Raw genomic sequence first — 24,442 nt, 5'->3', positions numbered from 1 at the left:
GCCTGCAGAGATCTTTTGCCGCCATCTTAGGGGTAGGCAGTGTAGCGGTCCAGATCTTGGACTCCTCCCACCCTCCTCTCTATGCATATAAGTAAGGGGACCTCCCGTCCGCGCAGCGGGCGGGCGCAGCGGGCGCGCCAGAGGCAAGCCCGTCTGGGCCCGTCCGGGCCAGGACGGACCTAGGTCCAGGGACTTTGCCAGTTCTCGGAGGTAAGCCCATTAAATATTCTAAAGCAGATTTAGTCTCGTTAAAGTCTCCTGATTCACGCCACTGCCCACATGGCATTAGAACCAATGCTTTTTTTATCCCTTGTGAGTACTGCCTCCTGAGGAGCCAGGCTAGCGATAAACAAATCCATGTCAGAGACCCTTGTAGATTAGGACTACTTAATTGTAGATCCCTACCAAAACATTCAACACAAATCTCTGAGCTGATTCTAGATAAGGGTTTAGATATTTTATTTCTGACCGAAACCTGGACGTCAACTTCCTCAAACTTTGACTTAGTCAATACTCTGCCTGCAGGCTATCTGATTCACTGCCTCCACAGACCTCAAGGAAAAGGAGGTGGTTTAGCCATTATTTACAGGAACAAGTTCTCATGCCGAGTAGTTAGAGGCCCTATTTTGGATGCTGAAAGTGGTCACTTTCACATACAGCTTTCTCCGAACTTCTCTCTATCTGGACTATTAGTCTATCGCCCCCCGGGGTTGGTTAAACAATTTTCCAGTTCTATTCTGGAGCATGTCCCCGTCCTAGCAGCATCCTCCCCTAATTTTGTACTATTGGGAGATTTTAATCTTCACTTTGACTTGAAGGAGGATAAGAGCTCAAATGATCTCAGATCCGAACTTAGATTATCTCATTTCAACTTACTTAACCTGGAACCTACGCATGTGAAAGGCCATCTGTTGGACTGCGTGTTTTCTAACATTGGACACCTTCAAATAGGTTCCCCTTTTCCCTTGCCTTGGTCGGATCATTTCCTGGTGGTAGGGGAGCTTAATGTTAGCTTGGACCCCTTTCCCTCCCACCATCAGAAGCCCCCCCCTATTTACAAGAGGATGTGGTCCCAACTTCCTATCGATGACCTTTCATGCTCCCTCACTGAGACTATGCCCCCCCCCGGGTCTCGGTCCCCTGGAAGCGGATATTGCTTTTCATAACTGGCTCTGTCAAGCCTTAGATGCTGTTCTGCCCATCAAAAAATTCATAAACAAAAACAACAGCTACAGGTCGTCATGGTATACTCCAGAACTGGGGCTGATGAGAAAGAACTGCAAACGGCTTGAACGGGAATGGCGGAAGGACTGGGCTGTTAATAGTAAAGACCTCTACCGTGAAGCCATGAGATCTTATAAGGCGGCACTCAAATCTACTAAGGCCGTCTATTTTGAGGATAGAATAAATAAGGCAGGCAATTCTTCTAAGGAAACATATAAGATCCTCAAAGAGCTTATCACGGTTCCCACCCCTTCGACCTCTCAGGTGGTGAATTCCAACAAATGTAATCAGTTGGCTCAGTTTTTTGACACCAAAATTCGGAATATCCTAGCCAGCCTTCCCCCTAGTTCAGGAACTATGGCCATGCCTCCTCCTGAGGGTCCTTCAGCTGCGATGAGATTAGATATATTATCTCCCATCTCAAAGGAGGATTTTTGTAAAGAGCTCCTGGCACTGAAGAGTGGCTCCCCGTTGGACCCCATGCCCATTCGGATTCTTAAACAACTTGTGGACCTTATTGCCGGTCCTGCAACTGACCTTCTGAATGCCTCCTTTTCCCAGGGCATAGTCCCCCCTAGCTGGAAGCAGGCTATTGTCAAGGCTCTTTTGAAAAAGCCTGACCTTGACCCTGCTGATCTGACAAACTATCGTCCCATCTCGCTTCTGCCTGGCCTGAATAAGATCGCGGAGAAGTTTGTCAACCGCCAGCTCTCCGGTTTCCTAGAAACTAACAACCTACTAGGTCAGACGCAGACTGGCTTCCGCCCAGGCCAGGGAACAGATTCAGCTCTGATAGCAATGATCGAAGAAGGCAGAGTTATCTTAGACTCAGGAGGATCGGCCGCAATGGTCCTCCTGGATCTAAGCGCTGCTTCGATACGGTGGATCATAACATCTTGATCCACCGTCTAGGAAACATGGGAATAGGAGGGTCGGCTCTTCAGTGGCTACAGTCATATCTGAGTGACCGTAACTATCAGGTCTGCGATGGCCATTTTAGATCTTTGCCTACCCCCCTCCTGTGTGGTGTCCCGCAGGGCTCGTCATTGAGCCCGACGCTTTTTAACGTCTATATGGCCCCACTGGAGGAGGTGGTGGCCCCTTTTGGGGTCACAATGGCAACCTACGCTGACGACACTCAACTGTTAGTTTCTTTGTCCCTGTCGGAAACCCATGGAGCGAAGTTTGCTGCTTGCCTTACCAACATCATGACATGGATGTCGGACTCCCGGTTAAAACTTAATGGGACGAAAACGGAACTAATGCTCCTTGGCAATTTATGCTCTTCACTGCCCAAATGTATGTGGCCGGTCAGCCTGGGCGCCCCCTAAACCCCTAAGAGCGCTATAAAAAGTCTTGGGGTATGGCTAGAACCTGAGCTGTCTATGATCACTCAAGCCAAACGAGTGGCAGGGACATGTTACGGACTGCTTCGGTCAGCCCGAAAAGTCATGTCGCTCCTCCCAGACCACTCCAGGAGACTATTGGTTCAGGGACTGGTGCTTTCTAGGCTTGATTACAGTAATGCCCTTTTCCTGGCGGCACCTGAATCTACTCTGAATGTTCTTCAAAGAGCACAGAATGCAGCTGCACGGATGCTCACTGGTTCAGCCAAAAGCTCCTCAGCTCGGCCCGCTTTGAAGGCTTTGCATTGGCTACCTATCAGAGCGCGCATTATATTTAAATCTCTCTGTATAGTGTTCAAAGCCTTACAAGGATCAGGCCCCCCCATTCTAAGAGATCTGGTCCGCTCCTACAAACCTACGCGTACCCTTCGCTCTGAAGATGGGAATCTAGTAATGATACCCAGAGCAAAAAAGGTGAAAACAGGTGGACGCCTGTTTTCTATTAATGCAGGTCAACTATGGAATGCTCTTCCGTTGGTTTTGCGAAAAGAACCCACTTTTGCAAAATTCCGGAAAGCATTGAAGACCCATCTCTTCCCCTTGTAGGCTTCTAAGTGCTGGGGTAATGGCTCATCATATTGTCAGCGCTGGGACGCTCAAGGGCAGCCATGCGCTTTAGAAATTCTTTTTCATTTCATTTCATTTCATTTCTTGGGTGGTATGTTTGGGGGGGGGTATCTGTAAGTTCCAGGCAGTAACCATACTGGATAATCTGTCTTACCCACTTGTCTGATGTGATGGAGTTCCAGACAGGTAGGAACTGTGATAATCTTCTCCCGACCGGAGTGGAATGGTCTGGGGGTTGTGGAGGGAAGTCAGTTGTTATTAGCAGGGGAGGTACGAGTGCTATTGTTACCTTGGCCTCTCCCTTTGTTGTTATTCCCCCGGTATCCTCCTCTAAAATATCCTCTTTTGGGGGATGTTTGAGTGGTATTTTTGAACGAAGATGAGGTATCTGCACCAACGTTTTTGGAGGCTCCTCTATAAAAGGAGTGCCGAAAGAAACCACGTGTGTGTGTGTGGAGACTGCAATGCTCCCATGGACTTGGCAGTCTCTGTGTCCTTTTTCATTTTTTCAAGAGCAATGTCCACAGCCGGTCCAAAGAGTTGTTCTTGATTGAACGTCTGGTTGAGAATGGTTGTCTGGACGTCTTGCTTAAAGCCTGAAATGCGTAGCCAGGCATGTCGTCTGAGCAGAACACTAGTATTGATCGACCTAGCGGCAGCATCTGCTGCATCAAGGGCACATTTAATTGAGGCGTTTGTTATTAATTTGCCCTCCTGTATTAGATCATTTGCCTGAGTTTTGTATTGGTCAGGTAAATGCTGTAATAGGGTTTCCAGCTGATCATAGTGGGCCCTATCATATCTAGCCGGCAGTGCTTGAGTGTTGGCTATGCGCCAATGATTGGCCGCTTGTACAGCTACCCTTTTGCCAGATGCATCTAGTAATTTAGATTCTTTATCGGGGGTGGTGCATCCCCGGATGTTTGTGAATTGGCGCGTTTCCTAACGTTGGGAACTACTAGTGAATCTAGAGGCAGCTGCCTTTTGATGTACGCAGGGTTGTCAGGAGCAGGTCTATATTTTTTTTAGCGATTCTAGGATTAAGAATCCTGGCCCGTACAAGGTCTTTGAATATGTATGGGGCATGTTTAATGCCCCCTTTAATCATTGCTAAGCTTTGTACAGTTTTTTGGGACTGTTCAAAGGTATCTAGAAGAAAATCCTCCTCTGCTGTGTCTGAGTGCATGTGCACACCGTGAAAAACAGCAGCCCTATTGATAAGTTGCCCAAAACCAATATTGTCGACTGGGCGAGATGGTTTTGTTGGGTATGGTTGGGGGCTTGGGAGGTCTGATGGATCTATTGGGTCATTGTAATCCTCCCAATCGTCTTGTGGTGTGTCCTGTGGATCCGTGAACGGATCATTAGGGTCGCCCCGTCACCCTAAGGCATCCTCATCGTCATCGTGTGGCGGTGGTGTATGTGGTGGAGAGGTTACAGGCAGAGGTGGTGTAACAGGTTTAGGGGGAGGAACGGAATTAGAAGGAAGGAAAGGAGAATAAGGTGGTATGGGTGAAGTGGCACAGTCCTTCACAGGCACTGGCGGGGTGTGTGCTGTGTCTAGCTTCCTCTTCTTGCATGTCACCGTTTTGACATGTCCTGTTTTGAGATGAATGTACATCTTTTTCTGTTTGGGATCAACAGGATCCAGATGCAAAAGTTCTTCTTCCTCGATAACCCGTTTCGGCACCGATTTCTTCGATTCCGAGCGGGCTGAGGTTTGTGCTCCTTTGGCTTAAGTCTTCTGCCTCCGACACGATTTCCAGGTCTTCGAAATCTTCTTCTGGGACATCTGGGCCTTCGTCGAAGATGTCCACTGGTTCCGGAGCTGATCTCTGCGCCATGATGTGTCGTTGGGCCCGACGATCTCGGATAGTCTTTTTCGATCAAAAAGAGGCGCAGGCTTGGCAGTTGGACTCGTCGTGTTCCGGTGAGAGGCACAGGTTACAGACCTTGTGATGGTCACTGTGTGGGAACTTTGCTCCACACTTGGTGGCATTTTTTGAACGGCGTCCTTTCCATGAACCGTAGGCCTTTACGGCGTCGATAGGCCCAGCGGCCCGCGTCGACGACTGGAATCAAGCTGATGATAGGCGCGTCGAAGATTTAGACGTTCGAAGCCAAATCCGAAGAGTTAGAAAAGTTTTGCACGTCGAAAAAAATCAAAAAATGAAGTTTAGAACCAGTGCGCAAAAGTTGCATCCGAACCCAATGGCGGAAAAAAACAATCTGAGGATGGAGTCGATGCCCATGCGCACTATCGTCCAAGGGAGGAGTCACCTATCTCGTGACTACAAAGCCTTCTTCCAAGAAACAACAAGGGGCAAGCATCCGAGCCCAACACGAGATGGCGATCTAATGCTAAGTGTGCGATTTGCAGCTCATATGCCTCGAACACCAATTTATCACGTGGCGTGTAGTGTACAGATTCAGGTATCGGCATTGTCAAAATAAATAAATCAAGGAAACATTGCTGGAAACGTGGCAAGAATTCCCACCCTTAAAGCACACCTTTCGATGATAGTGCGCATGGGCATCAACTCCATTATTAGATTGTTTTCCCGCAAGAGGGTGAGAATGGAGTAAATGAGTATAGTATAGAGATGTCCATGCATGTACAATATGAATAATAATAATAATAACTGACACAACCATAGGTGTCTGTGGAGTAGGGAGGGTGCATTTGAATCTACAGCTGTACATGCCAAGAACAGATACTTACAGGGTAAGTAACAAAATCCGTTCGAGCATGTGAGCTGTAGATATACATGCTTTGCATAGACTGTATAGCAGTACTCTCCCAAAGCGGTGGCTAACCAGTGGGCATTGCAGTTGTTCTTAGGACTGCCTGGCCTACATTAGCTTGTTGGCATGCTATTACATCCACTCAATAGTGTTTAGTAAAAGTATGTGAGGTAGATCATTTAGCTGCTTTACAAATGTCAGCTATGGAAATCTTAACTAAAAAGGCCATGGATGCTCCTATTATAGGAGTAGAATGTGCTCTACACATGTTTGAATACATTTAACAATACTCCTAGAAATACCAGATTTAGAGATTGGATTCCATTTATGAGGAGGAGCAAAAGCAACAAAAAGTTGTTTTGCGAAAATATTTTGTACTCTAAATATAATATAATGATGTTCTTTTGACATCTAATGAATGCAGAGCTCTTTCTGCTACAGAGTCAGGTTGAGGGAAGAAAACAGGTAACTCAACCCCTTGGTTAATATGAAAAAGTAGAGTCTACTTTTGGAAGGAACTTTGGGTTAGTGCGAAGAATCACTCTGTCTCGGAGTTGAAAAAATTGTTCTTTTAAGGTTATTGCATGAAGCTCACTGACACACCTTAGTGAAGTGATAGCAATCAAAAAAAGCAACCTTCCAAGAAAGGAATTGCAGTAGACAAAGGTTCAAAGGGTGGACCCATAAGTCTTGTTAGAACAATATTAAGATTCCATCCAGGTGCAGGTGGAACTTTTGGTGGCATCACTATTTTAAGAACTTCCATAAAGGTTTTAATTACTGGCACACTGAGATAAGCGTTGTCTGTTTTGAAGATATGCAGCTACTGCTGAAAGGTGTAGGCGTATGGATGTGTATGCAAGGCCTGCACGTTGTAGATGTAATAAATAACAAATGATTTGTTGTATAGATGAATCGAGTGGTTCAATTGTTTGATTACAATAAATATCAAGCATTTTCCACTTTGCAGCTTAGCATGCTCTAGTGGTGGGTTTTCTTGCTTCTTTAAGAATTGTCATGCAATCGAATGGTAGATTTAGGTATCGAAACTCTATGACTTTAGGAGTCAAATCGCTAGGTTGAGCTCCTTGGAGTTTGGATGGTTCGAGCGAGAAGGCTTGTGTTGAGGTGAAGCTTCTGGTAAGGAACTACTGAAAGCTCCAACAGTGTGGTAAACCATGGCTGACGAGCCCATGAGCTATCAAAATGAGTGTTTAAGATGTTAACAGTTGGAATTTGTGATGTATTGCCCTACGCCAAATGGTCTGAGAGAGGCGTGATAACTGTAGAAACTGTGGCCCCCTAAACCCTGTTTTTGTACATATTACATAGCTGTCATATGGTGTTGTATCTACGTGTATTGCTGCTTAGCCAGTCTGTTAGGGTGTGTGAGTGGAATGCCTGATGACCATTGGAATGTTGGTGTGCCTGCCTGACTGGGAGGTATGACAGTTGGAGAGAGTGGGCTGAGCAGCAGAGATGCAGTTCCTGGTGGGACCATATATGGACTGTACATCACCACATATCAACCTGATCTAACTCATCTACTATGTAACTACCATCTTATCATCAACCAATAAACAACTACTTGGATCTACTTCATTGATAACTTCGTTTGATTGCGACATATGGTCTGTCCGAACTAGGACAACTTTCCCAATCAGGTGAGGTAGAAATGCTTTCAGAGCCAGGTGAACAGCTAGAAGCTCTAGGTAGTTGATGTGCGTTTGGTGTCCCATAAACCCTGAACTGTTAGATGATGTAAATGGGCACCCCATCATGTAAGGGATGCGTCCACTGTGAGCACGATCTGTGGAACAGGGTTGATAAAGGGCCGCCCTTTTGATAAGTTTTGTGTGTTCCATCAATGCCGAGAGTGATGGCACTAGATCTTTTAGTTGACCCTGTGATAAATTACAGTGACGTGCTAAGCATTCATGTAGAGGACGCATGTTTAATCTTGCATGAGGTACTATGGTAATGCATGAAGCACTCATCCCTAAAAGTTGCATCAAACTTCTCCCTTTTAGATACTGGTTGCTTTGAAATTGTAGCAACAGTGTTTGAAAATTGTGAATTCTGGCTGCACTTCGATAAGCTAACCCTGTTTGAGTGTTTAGCATAGCTCCGAGATAGAGTTGCAGCTGTGCAGGTTGGACAGGATTTTTGTGCATGGACTGAAAATCCCAAATTATGAAGATTTATTGTAATATGAGTGTGTTGTAAGACATGAATTTGTTGTCATTTTAGATGAGCTGCTGCTACTGCTAGACATTTGGTGAATACTCTGGGTGTACTTGTTGCTCTGAATGGGAATACTTTATATCGATGGTGTTTACCTGCTACCACAAATCTGAGGTATTTGTGATGTGCTGGGTGAATAGGGATGTGAAAGTGCACATACTTAAAGACTAGTGTTGACATAAAGTCGCCTTACTGTAAGAGGGGAAGCACCTGTTGAAATGTGACCATATGGAATTGTTCTGACAGTATGTGTAAGTTTAGAGGGCTGAGAGACAATATTGGTCATAGAAAACCCTCCTTTTTGGGATTAGGAAGTAAAGTGAGTAAACCCCAGATCCTTGGTGTTGTATTTGAACTGGTTCTATAGCTCATTTTCTTAAAAGAGCTTGTACTTCTTGTTTGAGCAGTTGTTGGTGCTCTAGAAAGAGTTTTCTGAACGCGAGGTGGAATATTAGGAGGATTGCTCGTGAGCTCCAGGCAATAACCATGTTGGATTATGTCCAACACCCATTTGTCTGATGTTATTGATTGTCAAATGGGAAGAGATTGACACAGTCTTTCCCTGACAGGTGTATGATGGTCGGGTGGGATTGTTATCAAGTCTCTGATTGTTGGGAGATGGAGTGGTGCATGTTGGCCTACCTCTACCTTTCCCTTTAAAATTGTTCCCTCTGTAACCACCTCTGTAAAATCCTCTAGAGGTGCAGGATTCATGGTTTATAGGAAGATGAGTCGGCATCTGTGTTGGTACATTTTGAGCCTCCCCTATAAAATGAGCGGCAAAAGGAGCCTCTGTTAGAGGGTGACTGCAGCGCTCTCATAGATCTTGCCACTTCTGTGTCTTTTTTAATTTTTTCAAGTGATTCATCCATCTGAGGACCAAAAAGATCTTCATTGTTGAACGGGGCATTAAGTATTGTTTGTTGTACGTCTGGTTTAAATCCAGAGATTTGTAACTATGCGTGTCTTCTGAGGAGAATACTACTGTTAACTTCTCTGGCTGCAGTATCACCTAGTAGTTGGAATTGGAAATGTGTTTTCCCTCCTGTACTAGTTCCTGCCCTCTTTTTCTATGCTCCTCTGGAAGATATTGGAGTAAGTCTTCCATTTTGTCCCAGTGGGCACTATCGTACCTAGCAAAAAGACCTTGTGCATGGTGTGGTACATCACCTGAAGTTCGTGAATTTGCTCTTTTACGAGCATTGGACACTACTAAGGAATCTAAAGGAAGTTGGCCCTTAATAAAAATTGGGTCAGATGTTGGGGTTGGAGGGGGGGAGGTATATTTTTTAGCCACCCTGGGTGTTATAATACGTGCCATTACTGGATCTTTAAAAATGTCTTCAGCCTGCCTCATCATAACCTTTAACTTAGGTAACGACTGATGTCTTGTGTGGTTCCTAATGTTTCAAATAAGAAATCTTCTTCCAAAGAATCCTTGTGTAAAGTGACTTCATGGTATTTGGCTGCCCTGGCAATTAACTCCTGCTATGAGGTGTGGTCATCAGGAAGGAAAGGTTTAGCAGGGTATAGATCAGGGTCTGTGTCTGTAGGAGGATATATATTATAATCAGCTCATGGATCTGGTGGTGGTTTGTCCATAAGTGTCATCCTCATTCCCTGCATTAGGATCTGTACAAGGAGAGCCCTGTGGTGTGATGTCTAGGGGGTCTTATGGCTGTATAATAGGTACTGGTGAAGATGGTGGAAGGGTATAAGGAATGGGGCGAAGAGGGCTAGTAGCCATGTCCTCCTTTTTGAGAGGGATTTTATATCCTGTGTCTAATTTCCTCTTGGAAGTGGTATCATAGGCTGTGCTGTAATATGTCCGCTGTCTGTATTTATATAAATGGTGTTTTGGATCCAGCTTTTCTTGCATAGTTTCTAGCATTGGCTCTGAAGGCTTTTGAGAAGCATGTTTCTGTTTCGGCGCTGACATTTTCAGTGCCGAGCTGGATTTGTCCTTTTTGTCTTTCGGAATGGACGTTTTAGGTACAGAAGGTGTGGTATCTCGACTCAAGCCAGAAGTGAAAGGCTTGACGTGCGCTTTCGGTGCCGAGCCAGAGGGCGGGGCATTCGAAGCGGCACCTACCATGGCCGGATGGCAGTTGTGGACCAGAAGCCTTATCTTTAGTGGAAGTGGGTTTTGTGGGCACAGAGGCTTTGGTACTTACGGCACCTTGACCAGCCAGAACATCATGGGATTCCAGTTCTATCTCCAGCTCGGAGGCGGAGTCTTGTGCAAAGAAGGCCTCTTCTTCTCCCGTTGCGGACGTTTCCATTTCTTCTTTTAGATCTTTTACAAATATATTGGGAGGGTCTTCGATATTTTGTCGCTGCATTTCTTTCGGTCGAGCATCACGGTCTCAGTGGGCCTTTATCAAGCGAAATGAGCAACAGGCATCTCAGTCTTCCTCCTTGTGCTCCAGAGACAGGCATAGGTTACATAAATTGAGAAGGTCGCACCGAGGGTAGAAATGGAACTGAGTCTGCTCCATCGTCCACTCATAGGCAGATTACTCAATTGGGTTTGTTCAAGTTGAAGTGAAATAAAACGAGCTAGGCCCAAAGGCCGCAGTCGGAGTTTTCTCAATCTAACTCGATTGTCCCGATTTTTGACATGCAGAGGATGGGAAACGCGTTCCAAACAATACAGACACTGGTACAGTGGGTTGCAAACCAAAGGGATCCCGACAAAAGGTCTCAAACCGGAGCACAGCAAACCACGTCTGCACCCAGGGGCGGAAAGAAAAAACAATCTAACAATAGAGTTGATGCCTATTTGCACTATCACCGAAAAGAGGAGTCACCTTACCTTGTGACTGGAAAAGACTTCTTCAAAGAAAAACAAATTGTAAACATCCGGACCCAACACTAGATGGCAGGAGTATGCAAAGCGTGTGTATCTACAGCACACATGCCACAAACTAGTATTACCTTTGTGCTAGGGCATATCAAGCGTTAGTTACGATGTATTACCTATGTAAAGACATTCTAAACTGACAAAGCTTTTTTTACATTACTGCTGGCTACTCTGCCTGGTGAACTGAGGTGATCATGGCTAGTAATCTTGAATGGTGTGCCTACTAGTGTATTCTTACCTGATATGGTCGTTATTACAACACTAATAGTTATTGGTAGCTCAGGATGATTTTATTGATCATAAGTAGCTCTTATTACAGAAAAGGTTGGAGACCCCTGATCTCGCATGAATAATTACTTGGGAAATACTCCCAATTAAATCTAGGCCCCAAGAGATATTTGGGTAGAGTTGGAACACTAGCTATTGGATCCAGCAGAACAAAACAAATGATGGATGGAAAGCTAGAATAATCTCATTAACTTGAAATTAATTTGGGTCATACTCCAATCTATCCATTCATTTACTTCTGTGGCACTCAAGGATGTACATAATCTGGTTAAATTATAGCTTTCCCATGTAAATAATTTTACAGTCAACATCACTTTTCTTATTGCTGCATGCTTCACAGTATTGTAGGATATAAAAATGATATATATATATATTTTTTACATTATTGTCAAAAAATAAAATAAAACATTAAAAGTTCGGGCACAATAATAAAGATGTCTGATCTGGATTTATTTACCGTATCATCTCAGTCCATCTCACCGCCTCCTGCAGTTCCATCAACCTTTCCTTGTACTGATTCCTTTCCATTAAAACACGAGCCATTTCCACCCGAGTGAAACGTTTTCTCTGAGCAGTTGGAACATCACTCTGAAGGAAGAAGAAAACAATTTAAGGTAAACATTATGAAGTGGCGAATTGCACCTGAGAAGGAGTAGATTAGGATGCTGGCAGGAATAGCTACAGTTTGTAATGCAACCACCTCCAGTTCAAGATAAGTAGAGGTCAAGATTCCAACAGAGCTGGTGCGCATGTATGTGGTATGACAGTTTATCTTGGAGTGGTTTCTGAGCTTTGAGGTTGCTTGTAAAATGCAGGCATTGAATGAGGAGTCCATGGCAGCTTCATTAATGAGTCCCTCTCCTTCAGAAGGGTCATCATTGGAAAGATGCCTGTGGCAGACTGGACGGCCTACGAGTGGATGAAGGAACTTCTGATTAGTGGATTTGGGCTGTAGCCAACTCAGTACCTTCAGAGCTATAATGAGTAAAAGAGAGAGGATGGTGTTGTTTAAAACTTGGACTCACTGTGTATTGCGTGACTAGAACAAGTAGTTGAGAGGGATGGAGGCCAAGGATTTTCATTTCATTAACCAATTGATGGTGACAAGGAGGAGTGCTCCACGCCAATTAGGCAATACCTGTCTGATCTGACAGAGAGGGATCAAGGGAAGCTAGCAGTGTTGGATGACAAGTGGTTAGCTAACAGGGCTCCCACAGGTCTAGAGCTGCATGGTTCAAAGCCAAAGGGGGAAAGAAACTCTCCACAGACTGGTTCAAAAGTGAACAGTAAGGGCTATGGCAATTCTTAAAGGACTTGAAGACAGCTCAGGCAAAAATAGAATAATGGTGTGTCTGGTAAGCAGCATTATGAGAATGGAGGACAGGGAGGTTTTTCCAAGTCCAAGGTGGTGACTTGTTATAAAGTCCACCAGGTGGGACACTTTGGAAGAGAATGACAGATAAAAGAACCTGTACCAATGCACCCAGGGCAGCTAATGTGTTACACATCAGGGAAGGGACCAGAGAGGACCCTGCTGCACTCAACCAAGTGGCTATGAACATCTGGGAAAGGTAGCCAGATTCTCTGAAGTACATTCATCCTAACACCATTAGGTTTGTGGAGGAAGTAAGTATTAATGAGAGGAAAGTGTCTCCCCTAAGGGAAACTGAAGCTTTTAGGACTACGGTTGAGAGGAAGAATCTCAAGCCGGAGGAGATTTTAACTGGTACCAAGGATTCAGATTTGGTAGCCAGTGGTGCGGAAATGGAGTAACCGCTTGCCTGATTTGAGGTAGAAATCAATGGCAAAGCAACCATGGTAATGTTCGGAGTGAGAGAGAAGCAAGGTGCTGGTAGTCTTTGGGCACTGATTTTATTGTCCCAGACGTAGTGCCAGGGGCAGAAGCCTTTATGGCTCAGACTTGGTCAACTGTGTTGAACAGAGCACAGGTTTTACGGCAGTGTTAGAAGGACACTAGAGCCATTCCCGATTTGCAGGCCCCACTACACAGTAGCTTGCAAGAAAGGTAGACTCCGGGAAGGCACTTGTCATGGAGGTCATTGCCTCTGCTCCTCAAAGAGCAAAGCACAGGAGGAATGTCCTATACTCCTGGCACTTCACAAGAAAGTCCAGAAACAGATCATCAAAGGAGTGGCTGGGAAACACTATGTAGGCTGGGAGGATGGCCTACTTTATGGTGAACCGGAGAATCCTGAGCATGATTCTAGCAAAAGGCTAGTGGTTCCATTGGTGCACATGAATTTCCTGTTATCACTGGTCCAAGAAGTGCCTTGGCAGGACACGTGAGCATTAGAAAGACCCAGGAGAAGTTAGACCTCTGGTTCTACTAGCCAAGGATGTGCAGAGATACAGAGAGGTTCTGTAGAACCTATCCTGTTTACCAAATGAGTGGTAAGTCAGATGGGAGGACTGAGGCACCATTAGTACCCCTGCCAGTTGTAGGTGCTCTAGTTGAGCGGGTGGGAAGAGACATTGTTCATCTATTCAACCCCTTCTCACTGTCAAGCAACAAGTATATCTTGGTTGTGGTGGATCATGCCACCAGTTATCCAGAGACAGTATCTTTGAGCAGCCTGACCACAAAGGTGGTATGGAGACATCTCCTGTTTTTTTTTCTAGGTTTGGCTTTCCAAGAATGTTGAACCCTGACCAGGGAGCCAATTTTATCTCCTCATACATGGGAGATGGGGGAGCAAGCCAGTGTGACCTACCACTTATCCACCCACAAACCAATGGTTTGGTGAAGCAGTTCAACAAGACACAGAGCCTGATGGGATCTCTGTCAAAGAGCCTCAAGAGGAAGAGGGGGCTTCACCTACAAGGTTCTTGTTCACCTACAGAGAAATTCTGCAGAAGGGAGTGGAGTTCAAACCTTTTGAACTTCTGTATGGGCACCGGGTGCAGGATCCCCTCACTTTAGTCAGAATAGGGTGGGAAGGAAACTTCGTGTCTCTATAGAAGGATGTGATGGACTACGTGAGTAGCCTCAGGAAGCTGATGGCACAATAAGAGTCAGGCAAGCTAGAAGTTTATGAAGGACTGGTATGACCAGGAAGTTACGTTGACTGGGTATCAGGAAGGTCAGGAGGTGTTAGTGCTAGAGCCTTTTTGTGCCAGGGTCTTGTAAGTCAAATAGTGTGGGCCATACAAGGTAGTTCAGGAGATTTCTGGGGAACCAATGAGGGTGTTACATGTGAACCGGCTGAAGCCTTACATTCAGAGATACTATACAGTGAACAACATGGCTATGGCAGAGGAGGTTGAAGAAGACTGAGCTTTTTCCTGACCTGCTGCATGGTGAAGGATGGCACAGTGGAAGGGGCTCAGTTAGCCCCCTAGTTGACCCCTGAGCAGCAGAAAGTGTGGAGAGGTGCTGGACCAATTGTCCAGCTTCTTTTTGCAGATTCCAGGGTTGATACCAATAATTGTCCACAACAAAGACACTGGTGACAGTCTGACAGTGAAGCGCAGAAAGGGCGGGATGCATTACATTAAAGTTAGCAAGATGCTGGACATGGGGGTCATTGAGATATCACGTAGTCCATGGTCTAGTACTGTTGGGCTAGTACCACTCCAACAGTCTACAGACTTGCAGTTCGGTGTGGACTATCGAGCCCACAATGACCAGGACCAATACGATCCAATCAAAAGAGCTGATGAGCCTGTAGATTGATTAGGTGCTACAAAGTACTTGGGCAGTCTTAATTTGACCAGTGGGCATCAAGTGACAAGGAGAAGACTGGATTTTCTATGTGAAATGAAATTAATGAAATGAAAAGAGCATTTGTAGAACGCGATGGCTACCCTGAGGCGTCCCAGCGCTATATACAGCTGCGTGTGCGTAAGGCGAAGAGGGGACCTAATCTGAGGTATTAAACAGCAGCGTTTTTAGCCCCTTTCGAAAAGATAGATGATTAGATTTTGAGCGTAGGTGAAGGGGGAGAGAATTTCAGAGTTTGGACGAGCTGTAAGAAAACAGCTGGCCGCCGGATCTGGCTCTCTTAATTTTTGGCACCGTGGTCAGAAACATGGAGGCCGATCTGAGTTGTCTAGTGGGAAAGTGGGGAGAGATCAGGGAGTGGTTGATGGTGGCGCCCGTTTTCCAGAAGGCGCGATGAGCAATACATAGACTCTTAAAGGATATTCTTTCCCTGCCAGTGAAGTTTCCTTAGTTTGGATTTTACTGACAGATGGCGGGGAATCTGCAGAAGAGTTCGTGCTGCACAGTTCTGAATGACCTGAAGCTTATTGAGAGTAGCCTGGGGGGCCCCCAGATAGAGGGCATTCCCAAAATCTAGACGAGATAATATGAGGCCTTGGGTCATGATTTGTCTGGCTTTAAAGGGAAGTAGGGAAGGATTTTTCGGATGAGCCTAAATATGCCGACACAGGTAGCTGAAAGTTTAGCTGCCTGGTGGGTGAAGTTAAGAGACTTATCCAACCAGATGCCCAGGCTCTTAATTGAGTCCTTGTGGATAGGAGTTGGTCCAAGGCACGCTGGCCAGAAGGAGTTGCTGATGGTTTTGGGAGAGTTGCCCAAGAGCATCAGCTCTGTCTTGTCCCCATTTAATTTGAGACAAGATGAGGTCATCCAAGAAGCAACTGCTTCTAAACAATCACTCATATTATTATTTGTCTGTGTATGAGTTTGATTAAGGGCTACCACTAGCTGGGTATCGTCTGCATAAGTGACAATTTTTATCCAAAAAAGGCGGACGATTGCAGCCAGGGGGGGTCATATAAATGTGGCACCCCACACCCCAGCGGTTTGCTGGGAGAGGTGGCATTACTCTCAAAGATCTGAAAGGAGCGATCAGACAGGAAGGATTTAAACCATCTGAGGACATGAGTTGAAATTCCTAAATTGGTGAGCCTCTGAAGTAAGATGCTATGGTTTACAGTGTCAAAAGCGGCACTAAGGTCCAGGAGGAAAATAGCTACAGTCCCTCCTCGATCAATAATCCTCCTGGCCTCTTCCGTCACTGCAACAAGAGCAGTCTCAATCCCATGCAAGGGCCGAAATCCTGTCTGGGAAGGGTCCAGCAGGTGGTTGGTCTCGAAAAACTCCATCAGTATCTTGTTGACGTGTCTCTCTAAGATCTTGCTAAGCCAGGGTAGTAGGGAAATTGGACGATAGTTTGCAGGGTTATTGCTATCAAGGTTTTTTTTTTTTTAAAGAGCCTTAACCATGGCCCGCTTCCAGGGGAGCGGGACTATACCGGTGGCTATGGAAGCATTAAGCAGGTCCAGGATAGTGGGTAAAATATGTGAGCTGACTAGCAACAAAGATGGCGGGGGCGCTGGATCGTTAGGGGAACCAGACTTGACCTGAAGCATAATGGACTGTAGCATGGAACAATCGAGAGGGGGGAGTTTATCAAGTGTTGCCAGGGGGGGGTGCTCTGTCTCAACAGGTTCAACGGCCATTGTGAGGGTCTGGGTGAGAGTAAAAGAGGTGTAAATGGCTTGAATTTTATTATGAAAGAACTCTGCCAGGTCATTGCAACGGGGTTGGGCGTTAAGGGGGTTAAGGGGTTTTTCTGGGAGTATGTCAGAGGGGCTATATCATTTCAAGGGGATGGTCTTTGTTTAATGCTTCTGCCACTTTTCAGCACTTTACGAACCATGTTCTTGCACAGCTGGAGGAGGTCTATGTGACCTACCTGGATGATTCTGCAGTGTTTAGCAATTCATGGCAGGATCACTTGAGGATACTAGGGCAGGATGTTGGCAAGGGTACAGGAAGCCAAACTGACCATCAAGGAAGCCAAGTCTCAAGTGGGGCAGCCTCTGTAGTCTACCTTGTGCATGAGGTGGTCAAACGGGCAGATCTGCTCATTGGATGCCAAGATTCAGTATGAGATAGTTTGGGAACAGCCTACTTACTACCCAGACTGACGTGAGGACCTTTCTAGGACTCACTGGGCATTACAGGAACTTTGTCGTGAACTATGGAAGTTTAGTTGTCCTGTTAACTGCTTTGACCTACAAGAAGCAGCCCAGGAAAAGTGATCTGGACTGGAGAGTGTCAAAGGGCATTTGAGAAACTGAAGGAGGCAGTGTGAAATGCACTTGTACTGAAGGCACCCAACTACAGCCTTTTATTGTACACATGGATACCCCTGATAAGGGAGTTAGAGCTGTGCTATCTCAACTGGATGACAAATTAGAAAAAGTATGGTGTTATTTATTAGTCGGAGGTTACTACCCAGGGAACAGAACTCAGGAGCCATAGAAAAGGAGTGCTTTGTGGTCCTAAATGAAGTTCAGCTTATAGTTGAATGGTGTTAGGTTTGTAGTCCAAATACATCGTAAGCCACTGAAGTGGTTGATGGCTATGAAGGGACAGAATTCCAAGTTGTTGTGACAACCCAAACTCCCCATGTTAAGGGTTGGTTTGGGGTAGTCTTAGCTGGGAGGAGCATTTGTTGGGAAAGAAAAGTCCATTCATTGTGACAGACATGTACCCCAGCTTAGTTGCCCAGGCTGCATGGATATCTGGACTCCTGGTACTGATATTTGGAAATAGGTGAAAATAGATCAAGCATGTGCGCCAAGACCTAGGCCACCTCTTGGTAATGCCGTCTTATTATACCAGGAGGAGGGAGTCAAGCTCTTCGCTCATAGTGTAGGGAGGTATATCTTGTGGGTCAATCAGAATTGCAGAACCTCCTGTTGTGGCTGACTGTTGCTGACTGTCTTTTCAACAAAGTAGAGAACAGAGGAAAGCGCTCTTCAAAGGAGTCGACACCCATAACACAAATTTCAAAGGACCAGACACTAAGTCACATTGGTATCTGGATATGAACTAGAAAAGTGGGAGCATGAGTCCCACAAGCTGTAAATCAGAGTGGAAACAAAATAACCAAGACTGCAAACAGGAGTGGGGATCAAGATCTGCTAGTCTGCCCGCTAGGTAAGGGGCCATACCCAGGAAATCAAAACTACTCACCTTGAGCCTAGAGCACCAGCATTCTGCACTCTGTTAAGGCCAGCAAAACTTGTGATGAGGAAAAGAGCACCTAGCAGGAGCAAGGTCCAGCACAAAGCCTGGCCCTAAGGACCTCAGGGCCATTTATTTATTTTTTGAAACAGGAAGGGGCTATGTGGCCCCCTTCCCCAAACCTATTAAGGCCCATGGAATTCCATACCCCAAGGCCAAATACATTTTGAAGGGGAGGGAGCCACACAGCCCCCCTCCCCGATCCTCCTTAGGCCCTGGGACCACATCCCCCAAGGCCACTAATAAAATTAAAGGGAAAAGGTGGCCGCACTGCCCCATCCACACCAGGCTATTAAGACACTGCAGACTGTACCCCCAGGGGTCTTTTTTTTTTTAAATAAAGGGGGGGCTGTGCCCCCCTCTCAAAGCCTTGATAGGCCGTAGGGACCCCATCCCACCAGGGCCACTTAATAACACTATGGGGAGGGGGGCACACAGCATCCGTCTCTGGGCCACTTTCTTGACCGAGGACCCCATCTCCCAGGACCCAATGCATTTTTTCTGGGTGAATGGGGCACGCGGCCCCCCTCCCCAGGCTGCTATTGGCCCCAAGGTCCTCATCCCCAAGTGCATTTTTTGGGGGTTGAGGGTCAAATGGACCCCACTAACCCTGGGGCCCAGCCAACAAAGCATAAGTACCTTGGTGTCCAATCAGGGCATCTACCACACTATGGCTAGGGTCTGCTTCACTGCAGGCAGGAAAACTGATGAAAAGTACTCGTGGGCCGGAGAATTTTTCATGTGAGTGGACTTGATGTTTGCTCTTGCTTCACGGGAGTTTTGAAAACTGCTTCCAACACAGGTTAATGAATAATGAACACAAAGTATGCAATGACATGAGGGCATCTCACAAGGATGTGGCCAAAATCCTCAGGTATTCACACCCTACTATACTGACCTATACGAAGTGCAGGCTCTCCTACCCGAACAACATGAATCTTATCTCCAAGGGTTTTTGTTTCCCTGCCAAGATCCATCATTAATGCTAGAATCAATTGTTACTGGTATGCTGAAACCGGAGAAAGGCCTGATGGACTGCACTTCATATAGGCCCATTGCTTTACTTTGATGTAAAACTATTCACTTTTATATTGGTATCTATCTAAAAACAGACAGGCCACTTTTATGATCCAGCTGCCAATCAGGATTTGTTCACAACAGACAGCCAAAAGATAACAGTTAGTGGTCTACATGATTGACACAGTGTAACAAACAAAAACGAAAACTGTCCTTCTCCGCGTCAAGCATTTGATAGGGTGCATTGGCAGTAGCTTAAACTCTTCCTGTTTAAAACAGGTTTCGGCCTGCATAAGATTACACTTTTTTTGTCCACTATACGGACTCCAAGACACCAACTAAGGTCAATGAAAACCACTCTCAGTTGATATCCCTGAGGCACAGGGACTAGACAAGGGAGCCCTCTGTATGTCTTGATATTTGCACCAACGATGGAACCCCTGATCCATTGAATAGAAACTAAACCAAACATCCAGAAGACTGAGGTTGACTAGGAACAATACAAACTAGGTTTCTTTGCCGATGACGTGTGTTTTTTCTGACTCATCCAGACACCTCTATCGCCTTTATTAGAGGAAGTAAAACAATATGGAGCAGTGTCAGGATCCTGTATTAACTTTTAAAAAAATCTTGAGGTATGGGAGTAGCCCACCCAATTAATAGTTGCCGACACATGCTCGTTAGGTGAGGTTTGGAGAGGGCAGGCTTAACTACACTTCTTATGAAGTAATGGTACGTCAAGGGTGCCTAGGGCTAAACCACATAAAAAAAACAGGGGGAGTTGATTTTTTATGCATCGATTACATTTGCGCTTCCCAACTGAAGCCAGTTTTTAAATCGCACCACTTCCCATACACTAAACCATCAGAGATACTCAAGCAGACATGGTGCTGTATCTTCCTACACCATGTTTTATGGGCGAGGTCAATGGACCATTTACTGCAAGGTGGGGACTACTATGCCACATCTCTTTTGATGTGATATTGGGTCACAATTACCAAAAGATATGACATAACCTTTGACCCCTCTCTCTTATCGCCTATAATTAACAATGCAGTACTTAAGCATAGCACATATGACAGAAACTTTGAGAACTGGAGGTCAGGACATACACCCCTCTTGGGAGAGCTACATCTTAATGGGAAAACCATAGATAGGCCAACCTGTGGGCAAGAGTTTGTGTTGACGAGTGATGATGATGATTTTCAGTTTGACCAACTACTCCACTGGGTTAACTCCAGGGCTGTCAAAAAGAAGAGGGGCAGGGATATGACCTTGGGGTAGCTCATCTTTCAAGGATCCATCAGAAAATGTATCACCCTTCTTATTGAATACACAACAACATACCCAGAAACATGAATATGAAGCAAAATGAGAACTAGATCTAGGTAGGTAGTTAGAGGAAGAAACCCAGACATAGATTTAGGTTACAGCAGCGACTCGGTTTGCAAAAAAAGTGAATGCTTGTAAAATCTCACTAAGTGGTATTATATGCCAGTGTGATTACACACCACTTTTGGGACCTCCGACCTGTGTTGGAAGGGTTATAGTTTCATATGTAGCGGATTTGCAAACATGTGCAAAGGTTTTGGGCAGCTGTATTCCAACAAATACGTCATATATTTGCTAAGATCTCCAACTGTATCCTTTGGTGTTATTTCTGGGGGACTCTGGAGAAGAATCAGAATACCTGCGGACTACGTGCAGGGGTAAACTTTTTTTAACCTGTTTTCACTTATCAGCAAGGCTCACAACTGCACTTACTTGAACAATCCCTAGGCCTCCGGTTTTGGCCCTTTGGTGGACTAAAATATGGTATATTGTTGCAATGGAACAGTTATCTGCCATACTGGTAGATAATATGTATATGTTTGACAAGACATGGCTCCCTTTTAAGAAATACATTAAGAAAAGGGACTTGGCAATCCTGTCATGTGATACCAGAGACTTTACTCATCTCCCAATTAGGGGGACTCTCGACTTCTGACAGTGAGATGGAGCCTTCCTATTACAAGTAGTATTGCATCGTTAATTGATATGAAGAAACATTTGTTTCATAATCAAAAATACATCCATTTAAAAACAGTTTAAAATGTGATAAGAACACAAAAAATAAACAATAAAATCGTTACAAACCTATAAACGGTGGTCAATCAGAGCATTATAAGTGCAAAAGAGGGCATTAACAGCCTAGCTCTGAATAGCCTTCAACACTTTAGCTCTGATTATCCATGATGAATACAGAAAGTTGGAAACAACCCCCACCACAATGAGGTTGCCGCTTGGCTGTCTATGTTATTGGATGATGGTGTAATTCTAAAAAAGCTGTATTATTGCCTTGGATGCAAAACTTTAAAATTAAAAAAACAATAGGCTCCAGAAATGGAAATGGATATTTGGTTCTCTGCTCCCATTTAAGATGACTGATCTCATATTTCGCATTTAAAAATTGCAAGAATCGCATTAGGTCAGTGTAATCTTATTAAATCAAATCATTGTAATCCTAGGAATAATGAGGTCCGATATTGGAGTCAAGCATTCTGTACACAGAGTTGGGTAATAAAATCATAAGTGAGAACTTCATAGATCAGTTAGGCAGCGAGCAAGTTCTCATGCAGCCTGTTCAGAATAGGAGGGCCACAACCACAACAGGGATACACACTCTCTTCTGACAGTGCCACACAAACATACACCCTCACCATCTCATACACTCTCCACCCCTATGATGCGAGGTCATGTCACTGAATACATTTCAACATGCTATAGTGAGTAAGCAAACAATTCACTTACATCGTCGTCATCTTTAGCACCCTGCTTTGCTTCCTCTGCTTCTGCCCTAGCTCTTAAAAAAATAAAAACAATGCAAAATTACTAAGAATCCCATCAAATATTTTCTCATAAAGCAACATAGCAGTCTTTCATTTGAAAAGTTATAAACTGCTGAACGTTTTTTAAAGAGCCACAAGCGTGCGCGCACATACAAACACACACACACACACACACACACACATACACACACTGTGCACGTTTTAAATATTTTTTGAAGGTTATGTTGCGTTGTGTATTAGCGAACTAAAATATGTACTCCATTTAGTCACATTTATTTTGTCAAACTGCAAAATTGTGCTACAAAGAGGATACCTCAATTACTCACTGGCAATCTTTATTACAACTCCAATCCTCCTCATCCCAACGAGGGTGACGCTCATCCTGGATACAAGAAACTACACTATTATAATATTAGCTCAAATCCCTCCATAATGCTACAAAGGGTGCCTTGACCCTTCGTCTTCCTCTACATTTCCAAGCCAGCCAAGCACAGATGGAGGACAAACAAGGTGATTGGTCAACAGGTTGCAACAGTGCGATGAGGAAGACTATGAATGACTGTAATTAGTTTTGCTGGAAAGTATCTAAGCCATTTGCTCCTGCTTTGTCTTCCTCAGCTACGTCATTACCTTAGGAGAATTAAACAAGCCACAGAGTCCTCAGTTACTCAATCAGACAAAAAGAACAGGGTGGACAAATGCATAAAATAGGGAAGTAGACAATAAGGAAGTCTATAGAAAAAGTAACTTATCTTTGGTAAGGAATATGCTACTTACCAGTATGCATCTGTTCTTGGCATGTAGAGCTGCAGAGTTGTACACTTAGCATAGATCGCCATCTGGTGTTGGGCCCGGATGTTTGCAGTTTGTTTTTGTTCTTTGGACAGTCTTTGGAAGTCACGAGTTCGGTGACTCCTCCTTCGGTCCGTACTGCGCATGGGCTTCGGCTCCATCCTCAGATTGTTTTTCGCCAACAGGGAAATGATGGAGCGTAGTAATAACAGTGAGAAACCCATGTGTGTTGTATCTAAATAAGATGGACTGGAACGGATACAGGTAGCCGGGGAGGCGGGTGGGCGTGTACAACTCTGCAGCTCTACATGCCAAGAACAGATGCATACTGGTAAGTAGCATATTCCGTTCGAGGCATATGAGCTGCAGATTGTACACTTAGCATAGATTATATAGCAGTACCCAACCTTAGCGGCGACCACCGGTATCCGTTGCAGCGGTTTGAAAAAGTGTCTTTAGTACAGCCTGGCCCACACTAGCTTGTTGCTTGAAATGCACGTCTACACAGTAATGTTTTGTGAAGGTGTGCGGTGTTGACCATGTGGCTGCTTTGCAGATGTCATCTAAGGGTATGTTCACTAGAAAAGCTATAGAAGCCCCTAACTTTCTAGTAGAGTGGGCTTTAGGTGGAACAGATAATGTTCTTTTTGCCTTTTGATAGCAAATTTGTATGCACTTTACAATCCACCTAGCTATCCCTGATTTAGAGATGGGGTTGCCTTTATGTGGTGGAGAGAAGGAAACAAACAATTGTTTAGTTTTCCTGAAAGGTTGTGTTCTCTGTATGTAGTACAGTAAAGCCCTCTTAACATCAAGTGTATGTAGAGCCCTTTCCGCAACAGATTGAGGTTGCGAGAAAAAAACAGGTAATTCCACTGATTGATTGAGATGGAAGGGGGAAATGACCTTGGGCAGAAACTTTGGATTTGTACGAAGTATCACTTTGCTGTGATGTATTTGTAAGAAGGGTTCCTGTATTGTGAACGCTTGTATTTCACCAACCCTTCTAAGGGAAGTGATAGCTACGAGGAAAGCTGTTTTCCAGGTGAGGAACTGTAGCTCACATTTATGCATTGGTTCGAAGGGCGGACCCATTAACCTTGTAAGAACTACATTTAGATTCCATACAGGGGAGGGTGGTGCCCTGGGAGGAATTACTCGTTTAAGGCCTTCCATAAAGGCTTTAATAGCGGGCACTCTGAACAATGATAAATGCTGTCTGTTTTGTAGGTAAGCAGCAATCGCTGCTAGGTGTAGGCGTATGGATGAATATGCCAGGTTACACCTTTGGAGATGGAGTAGATAGCATATGATGTGCTGTATGGATGCATCTAAAGGGTTGATTGTATTGTTACGGCAGTAAACAACAAATCTCTTCCACTTTGCGGCATAGCATGCTCGAGTGGTAGGACGTCTGGCTTCCTTGATAATGTTCATGCAATCA

General features: G+C 44.9%; 1 protein-coding gene across 3 annotated transcripts in view; it reads right to left on the bottom strand.

Annotated features, from left to right (window-relative positions):
- Positions 1–24,442, bottom strand: part of SPAG9 (sperm associated antigen 9) — a 1,633,747-nt gene that overhangs the window by 1,105,541 nt on the left and 503,764 nt on the right. For all 3 annotated transcript variants that reach the window (XM_085617154.1, XM_085617155.1, XM_085617156.1), the window contains 2 exons: positions 22,169–22,220; positions 11,795–11,925 (listed from right to left, as the gene is read on the bottom strand). In XM_085617154.1, the coding sequence (XP_085473280.1) occupies positions 11,795–11,925; positions 22,169–22,220 (183 nt within the window). The remainder of the gene's footprint in view (positions 1–11,794; positions 11,926–22,168; positions 22,221–24,442) is intronic.

The sequence above is a fragment of the Triturus cristatus genome, chromosome 7 (genome assembly GCF_964204655.1).
Source record: "Triturus cristatus chromosome 7, aTriCri1.1, whole genome shotgun sequence".
Taxonomy (NCBI): Eukaryota; Metazoa; Chordata; class Amphibia; order Caudata; family Salamandridae; genus Triturus; species Triturus cristatus.
The sequence above is the reverse complement of the archived record's forward strand: the minus strand, read 5'-3'. Positions and strand labels throughout refer to the sequence as shown.